We start from the raw sequence: 7,623 nt of genomic DNA, 5'->3' as shown, positions 1-7,623 counted from the left end.
GTCCCGGCTTCCTCCGGCCCTGCGTCACCGGGCTCGGGGAGCGGCGCCCGAGCCCATCCCTGGCGCTCCCCTCCTTTGTCCTCAGCGCCAAGGATGCCCACCCGGCTTCGCTCTGGATGGGGATGGGGAGCCGGAGTGGGCGCGCTGCCCCACGGTGATGCTCCGGCTGTCACATCACCTTGGTGGTGGTGGCGTCGTGGGGCTTCAATGGGAAGGTGAAAGGATCTGGTTTTCCTTCCGAAATTGTCGCGTTTCCGTTCGGCTGCTCGGTTTTCTCCTTTTAAAATCCTTTCTTTCTACAGGGAGGGTCAGGACAGAGCCCCCGGGTTGCCAAAAAGCCCATGGAAGAGCTCTTCCCGCAGCATGCGGGTGCACAGGAAATGCAGTGCTCCCAGGGTTTTTCCTCTTGGGAGCAGTACTGCTATCTCCAGGGGGATAAAATCCCGAGGAATGGTGGGGGTGTTCGTGCCCTCCATTCCTGCAGATTTGCATTTCTCCTGCATTGTGGAGGAGGCAAAGTTTCCAGCAGTGGAGGTTTAGGAGAGCCTGCAGTGGCAGGGAGGGTTGGTTTGCAGTGGGAGCCGTGTCCCCCAGTAGAGGGGTCTGAGATGTTTAGTTGATGTGGGAATATTGGATGGAGAAGGGATGTTGGCAATAATGGCTCCAGGTTTGGATCATCAGACTCAGTGCTGTTCTCGATGGCTTGGAAGTCAAAATAGTGGAAGTTTCCCTCTTCTTGTGGGTAAGTGATGGTTGGGGCAGGGGCATCCCTATCCTGCCACCCCTTCATCCTTCTTGGGACCATCAGGATTTCCTCTGCTCTCCCCTGTTACTGAGAGCAAGCCATGGGGGCATTCACCCCTCTCTCCCTTGCCAGCCTTGGGACATCTCCTGCTCCATCACCTCTCTGCAGTTCCATGCCCAGCCTATCCCAGAGGAGCCAAACTGATTTTCCTCAGGGATTTTCAGCCCAGCTGCAATTTTCACTGGATTTATCCCCTCCTTCCCATGCTGAAGAAGAAGGGTGGGTGAGAAGAGCTGGAAGATCCCCCGTGTTCTGGCGGCGGTGGCTTTGTCACCACCAGCAGAGCGGGGCCGTGGATGACGCCAGCGCTCCAAAGACCAGCATTGTTCCAAACACCCAGCCACGGACAATTTCACTCACAGCCCTGCAGAAATGGGGCTTCTTGCTTCAGCTCTGGGTCGTGGGCGTCGTTTTTTGGTTCATGGAGCAATCCTGGCTCTGCTCAGCTCCGCTCCAGTCTAAATCCATGTGGGATCAGGGCTAGGAATTCTGATGAGATGCGGTGGAGCGTGCAAAGGGGGCAGAGCTGTGGCTGGTATTGATGCTCAGCTCCGTAACGCCTGGCTCCCTGCTGTTGAATGTCGGCATTGGTAAGTTTGGAATTTGGTTTTGTTCCCAGGAAAAGCTGGAATTCATGGCTGAGCTGCCCTGCAAAGCCAGCACTTGTTCTCATGTGTCCTCCCTCTTGCAAAAAACTCGGCATCCCTCGTGATGGATACTGGAAACAGGATTGTGTGAAGTGTGATGGGTTAGGTGTTGAGGAAGGAGACCTGAACCGCACTCTGTATCCTCTCCTTACTTCCACCGTGACCCTTGGGCCCCTCTTCCCATCATCTGGGGACACTCTTCCCATCATCTCAGGGCATCATTCCGACCTCAAACCACGGCATTGGCTCTGGTCTCCATCCAAGGGCAGTGGGAACGTGCCTGGTGCTTGGCCCCGTCCCTGGGCCATCCTGCACACACTGGGGAAGGAGCATCTCCACTGTTAGTTTGGGTTTGCATCCCCAGGTTTTGGGTGACTGGATGCTCCAGGAGGTGCTCTGGCAAAGTGAGGTACAGCTGGTGATATTCCCTGCCTTGCCTTACGGATAGGAGATATTCCTGGATGCATACACGTGGATGTGTGCTGTGTTAAGGCTGAAGATGGTTGCTGTGTTCTCCCATTCATTTTCCCACGGTGCTCACCCGGCTGCTTTGAGGGACTCGTGGTCCAAGTTAGGGAGCTCCTTGTTGCGATGTGCTAGGGAGAAACCCCTGGGATGAGCTGGGCTCCTTTGGCTCATCCCATGCGAGGGGCTGTGCCCCCGCCGATAAACCCTGGCCCTTCGCTTCCTCCCATCGGAAGTCATTAACGCCGACGAGCTTTTCTGGCTCAATAGCTCCCAGTAACTCTGAATAGCTCCCAGTAACTCTGTGCCGCCGCCTGACATCCAACACCGCCGCCTGCCTGCGCTCCCTGCTCCCGGAGCCTCCGTCCTCGCTCCCTGTCCCTCCTCCTCCTGGGGACACATCGCTGTCCTCCTCTCTTTGGGAGGATGGAACTTCTCCGTTTTGGGGTGTTGTTGGGTGGGAGCAGAGCATTTTGGGGACTCCCTCCATCCTGCCTGCATCCTTTGAGCAGGGTGTGGTGGGAGGCTGGGATGCACTGCCCCATCCCCCTTGGGGCTCCTGTGTGTGGTCAATACACAGCAGAAAGGGAATTGCATCCTGGGACCCTCTCGGTCTTCTGGGGCCATTTGAAACTGGCCTTACTGGGCAGGCTGGTCTGTAGCAGGTAGAAGTGTCAGCCCCTGATGCTTGTTACCTGTGTTCTCACGGCCAGGTTTGCCACTCCACAATGGAGCTGCAGCCCTGGGAGGCCACTGATGGGTGCCCCCTGTGCCAGGGCTGCTGTATCTGAACAGAAGTTTGCCACTGTAAAATCCTCCTTTTGCTCCCCCTTTCATGAATGTCCCCCAGTCTCAAGGCTATTTTTCCTACCACTTGCTCCCTTCTCCATGCCCCATCTTCATCTCCTTTGCGGTGGAACTCCTTGCTTCACCACAGTTTGCTGTTGGGTTTGCTGGGGACTGTGTAGCTCCCACCATGACCAGGGATGCTCCTTGGGCACTCCTTCTCTTTGTCCCACCCTGTCTTACAACATATCCTTGGTCTCTTTCACAGGCAACCAAGCAGTTCCTGGAGGAGATCAACAAGTGGACAGGCCAGTACAATGTGTCCCCGCTCTCCTGGAATGTGGCTGTCAAGTTCCTCATGGCCCGCAAGTTCGACGTCCTGCGGGCCATTGAGCTCTTCCACTCCTACCGGGTGAGCACACAGAACCAGGACCCCCCAGCTGAGGGCTTGCTGCTCTACCAGAGATCCCTGCTCCAAAGGGTCACCCTCCCCCTACTGTTTTTTTCTTTTCCCCACTCCCTTGTGAGTTTTATCCAGCTGGAAAATCCTCTTTTAGCCAAGGCAGGTCACCATGGAGATCTCGCCAACCCCAATCCCCTCCCCTCCACTGAGAACACGGTGCCATCCTGGCTGGTCTGTGCTGCCCACAGAGCATGTCCCCATATATTAAGGATATATATCCAAGTGTTTCTTTCCTATCCTGGTTTTGCAAAGCTGCTCCTCCCCAATGCTGTGTGTGGGGGCTGAGCTGGAAAATGGGCCCATGGAGCAGAGGTTCCCTGGAGAGTGGTGGGTGGTGCAGAAGGTCGGGGATGCCTCTGCCCTTGGTCACGGTGGCTCCCTGCCCACAGGAAACGCGGCTGAAGGAGGGAATTGTGAAGCTGAAGCCACACGAGGAGCCGCTGCGCTCGGAGCTGCTTAGCGGCAAATTCACCATTCTGGTAGGTGGGATGTCCCCACCGTGTTATCCCAGCTGGGTGGCTCATCCCAGCTCTGCTCCGTGTAGGTGCTGCAGGAGCCTGACCCTGTTTCCTTGGCAGAGCGTGAGGGACCCCTCAGGAGCCTCCATCGCCCTGTTCACAGCCAAGCTGCACCACCCCAGCAAGAGCGTGCAGCACGTGGTGCTCCAGGCGCTCTTCTACCTGCTGGACCGAGCCGTGGAGAGGTGAGCTTGCCTCTGCCCAGGTACTCTGTCTCACACTGGGGAGCCCCTTTTCTCCCAGGGAGGTCACTGCTCCCCATGGCTTGAAATTCCCTGGTTTGAACCCCAGCCTGTCCTCCCCATAGAGGCAATTCATCAGGGAAACAAAATCCTCCGTGCCCTGGGCCAAGCTCTGCTCGGCCCTGCCCTGCCCACGCCCCAGGTTCAGTTCAGCAAAGCCCCAGGTTCCTGTAGCTTTGGCTGGGGAGGATGCAGCCCCACCACCAGCCAGATGTAACGTGAGCCCTGCCAAAAATACAAAGCCGGGACATTCCCCCCTATTTATCCTGCTGGGCTCTTTCTGGTTTTGACCTTGCCCATCACAGGTGATGCAGCTGAAACAGGCTTGAGGCATGAACCAGCCTTAAATAAGGGTGGTAGGAAGAGGTGGTGGAGCAGCTGGGACGTGCAGAAGCGAGGTTTGGGTCTGTGAGTCCTTCTGGAAGCAGAGAAAGGGATTCTAGGGCATCAGTGAGGGGCAGAGCTGCGCGTGCAGGAGCTGAGGGGCTGTGTGTTGCAGGGTTGACATTGCTCTTTCCCCTCTCTCAGCTTTGAGACGCAGAGGAATGGACTGGTGTTCATCTATGACATGGCAGGGTCACAGTACACCAACTTCGAGCTGGACCTCAGCAAGAAGATCCTCAACCTGCTCAAGGTGAGATCCAGGGGTGATTCGGTGTCCAGGGACAGCGTGTGGGCCTCTTGCTCACTGAGAACCCAAACTCCTGTGGTTTTGGTATCACGTTTTACCCCAGACCATGCTGACCACATTTCGGCCAAGGAGCACTGGCTGCAGCCCCACAGGACCTCAGGGAGGCACTGGGAGCCTGCCAGGCTGGACCCGTCCAGGGCTGTGTGTCCAGCAGGCAGGAGGGATCAGCTGTCCCTGGGCTGGATTCCTCCCGCAGCTGCTGGCAGCACTTTTGGGAAAACAGATGCAAATTGTTTTTTAATCGTGCTGGCATTTGGTGCCTCCTCCCTTCTCCGGAAAACAGCAATAACACTCAATATTGGCTGTGTGTTCTTTGCACAATCCCAGCTCCTGCTCTTCACCTCTCCCCCACGGAGCCAAACCCTCTGCCTACCTAATTCCAAAGAAATAATTTGTTTCCTTATCTGAGTATAAAAACAAGCGCTTCCGTGAGCGTGTGAGGCACATTTCAGATGTGGCATCACCACTGTGAGGGCCCTTTGCTGGTTGTCACCTCTTCTGGGACGTGTCCCCTGCCTCGGCAGAGTGGATCTGATCCTGTCCTGCCCTCAGGGTGCCTTCCCAGCTCGGCTGAAGAAGGTTTTCATCGTGGGAGCACCCATGTGGTTCCGTGTGCCCTACTCCATCATCAGCCTGCTGCTGAAGGAGAAGTTGCGGGAGCGGGTGAGTGGGGACTCCCCTGGCACATGGGACCCTCAGTGGGGAGGACTGAGGCTGTTTTCCCTTTGGGACAGAGTGGTGGAAGCAGCTTGTGACCCTCAGCCCCATCTGCCGGAAGCTGCTGAGCACCAGACCATTGGCATCCCTGTCCCCATCCCCAGTGGACCCTCTCCAGCCTTCTTGGACTCACCCCTGCCTTTCCTCTTCCTCCTGCAGGTGCAGATGGTGAAGATGTCGGAGCTGAAGGAACACCTGCCCCGGGAATGCCTCCCTGAGTACCTCGGGGGATCCCTCAAACTGGACCCTCTGAGCTGGAACTGCCGGTTCCTGCCCCAGCAGAATGGGCACCCCGACCCCCTGGACGAGCTCATCCTGGTGCCGCTGGCGGCCCCCAAAGATAACGGCTCCGTCCACGTCCCCGGGCCCAAATCCATCACCCTCCAGGAGCTGCTGGATCACGTCAACCACAAGCAGAAACGGGGCATCTATGAAGAGTACGAAGATATTCGGCGCAGGAGCCCGGCCGGCACCTTCGTCTGCTCTTTGTGAGTCGGGGGAAGGAGCCAAGTGTCCCTGTGTCACCCCAAAAAGCTGGGACCCCCTCCCCAAGATGGTGGTCCCTCTGCCTCGGTGGGGTGCGATGCTTGGAGTTAGCAATGGAGAGCCCCAGCCCTGGGGTCGGTCGGGTGAGCCCCCTGTGTAGGTCCTGCAGCCCCCGGGGTTAGGAGGGAGCCGCAGGGGATGGCAGGGACCAGGACCTGGCTGGGACTCTGCTTCCCGAGACTTTGGCCAGGTGATGGCAGCAGAGCCCAGACTACCAGCTCCGGAGGCTTGCGCAGAGGGAGGGATGCTGCCTTTGCCTTCCCTGCCTGGAAAACATCCCTGCTTCCCTCTCCCAGGGCACCCTATAACCAGGAGAAGAACCGGTACGGGGACGTGCCCTGCCTGGACCAAACCCGCGTCAAGCTGGCGAAGCCGTACAGCCGCCCAGAGGTGAGCCAGCCTGGGATGGAAACTGCAGCTCCCTCGGGAAGCCAGTGCAGCCATCCGGGCCACAGGGCTCTGGAGGGCTCATCCCATCCGTGCTTTTCTCCCTGCAGCTGACTGACTACATCAATGCAAGCTTCATGGATGGCTACAAGCAGAGGAATGCTTATATCGGCACTCAGGGTATGGCCTGAGCCTCCAAGGGGTTATTCTGTTCCTGATGCACCTGTGAGCTTCACCTCCCTGCCCAGCATCAGCCACTGGCCATGGTGGGGGACACCCTGGGAACAGGGTGCTGCCCAGCAGGTCCCCTTCCTCTGGGTGTTTTCACTCCCCTCTCAGTTTCCAGTCAGAAGGGTGGAGAGTTTCTCCTGGCAGATAGTGAGTGGGTCCATCCTCCTTCATCCACCTTCACAAAACAGGTCCTGGATAAGCAGCCCCCCACTAGCAGCAGCAGTGACAGCCCCTTCCCTCTTCATGCCCCAACCCAACCCTGGCTTTACCCCATCTGTCCAGAGAGATAGATAGCAGGGAGAGATACTGAGCCATTCAGGGCTGGGGGGAGGATTGGTGGCAGCTCCAGGCTGGGATAGTGGATCAGCACTAGGGTCAGTCCCCACAGGAAGGGGCTGTGATTTCCTGGCAGGGGTGAAGGAGGGTGGTGGAGGCAGCTGGGCAAAGGGGTTTGCCCAAATCCATCAGGTTTTAGCTTGACATGTGGGTTGTCCCTGCAGGGCCTCTGGAAAACACCTATGGTGACTTCTGGCGCATGGTGTGGGAGCAGAACGTCCTGGTGATCGTGATGACAACCCGGTGAGTGCTCATGGAGGGAAACAGCCCTCTTTTTCTTTGCAAAGTGAGCATTTTTGTTGTGGGATGAGCGGTGGGCTCCGTGGGCAGTGACCCTGCAGCTGTGGTGCCACCCAGAGCTCTGCCGTGTGGGGACATCGTGTCAGGGAGAGACCATTTGATCCCTGTGGCATCCCTGAGGGACCAAGGCTGGGTGGCATGGGACATGTCCCAGACAGGGTGAGGAGGACATCAACAGCTTGTCCTTGTCCTGCTCCCAGGCTGGAAGAGGGAGGCAGGAGGAAGTGTGGCCAGGACTGGCCCCTGGAGAAGGATTTCCAGGTGTGCTTCGGGGCCCTAACCATCACCAACCTGGGTGTGGAGAACCTCAACCATTACAAGAAAACCATCCTGGAGATCCACAGCTCGGAGGTGCGTGCCCACAGCTGTCTGGTGGGGGACAGCACAGGGGCACCAGGGCTCAGAGGAGGGAAGAGGGTCTAACCCCCCTGCTTTCCCCAGACCAGGGAGCGGCGGGCGGGGGGCCACCTTCCGTAACCTCGGCTGTGC

General features: G+C 57.9%; 1 protein-coding gene across 1 annotated transcript in view; it reads left to right on the top strand.

Annotated features, from left to right (window-relative positions):
- Positions 1-2,971: 2,971 nt before the first annotated feature.
- PTPN9 (protein tyrosine phosphatase, non-receptor type 9) overlaps positions 2,972-7,623 on the top strand; it is a gene marked incomplete at both ends in the record, with an annotated part of 4,846 nt that continues 194 nt past the window's right edge. Inside the window, 11 exons of the mRNA XM_009071729.1 lie at positions 2,972-3,115; positions 3,556-3,645; positions 3,745-3,869; positions 4,455-4,560; positions 5,170-5,280; positions 5,494-5,822; positions 6,177-6,270; positions 6,378-6,447; positions 6,999-7,077; positions 7,335-7,489; positions 7,581-7,623. The exon at positions 7,581-7,623 is cut by the window's right edge and continues 194 nt beyond it. Coding sequence (XP_009069977.1) covers positions 2,972-3,115; positions 3,556-3,645; positions 3,745-3,869; positions 4,455-4,560; positions 5,170-5,280; positions 5,494-5,822; positions 6,177-6,270; positions 6,378-6,447; positions 6,999-7,077; positions 7,335-7,489; positions 7,581-7,623 — 1,346 coding nt within the window. The remainder of the gene's footprint in view (positions 3,116-3,555; positions 3,646-3,744; positions 3,870-4,454; positions 4,561-5,169; positions 5,281-5,493; positions 5,823-6,176; positions 6,271-6,377; positions 6,448-6,998; positions 7,078-7,334; positions 7,490-7,580) is intronic.

The sequence above is a fragment of the Acanthisitta chloris genome, unplaced genomic scaffold (assembly GCF_000695815.1).
Source record: "Acanthisitta chloris isolate BGI_N310 unplaced genomic scaffold, ASM69581v1 scaffold8823, whole genome shotgun sequence".
Taxonomy (NCBI): domain Eukaryota; kingdom Metazoa; phylum Chordata; class Aves; order Passeriformes; family Acanthisittidae; genus Acanthisitta; species Acanthisitta chloris.
This window is presented reverse-complemented; position numbering and strand designations above follow the sequence as displayed.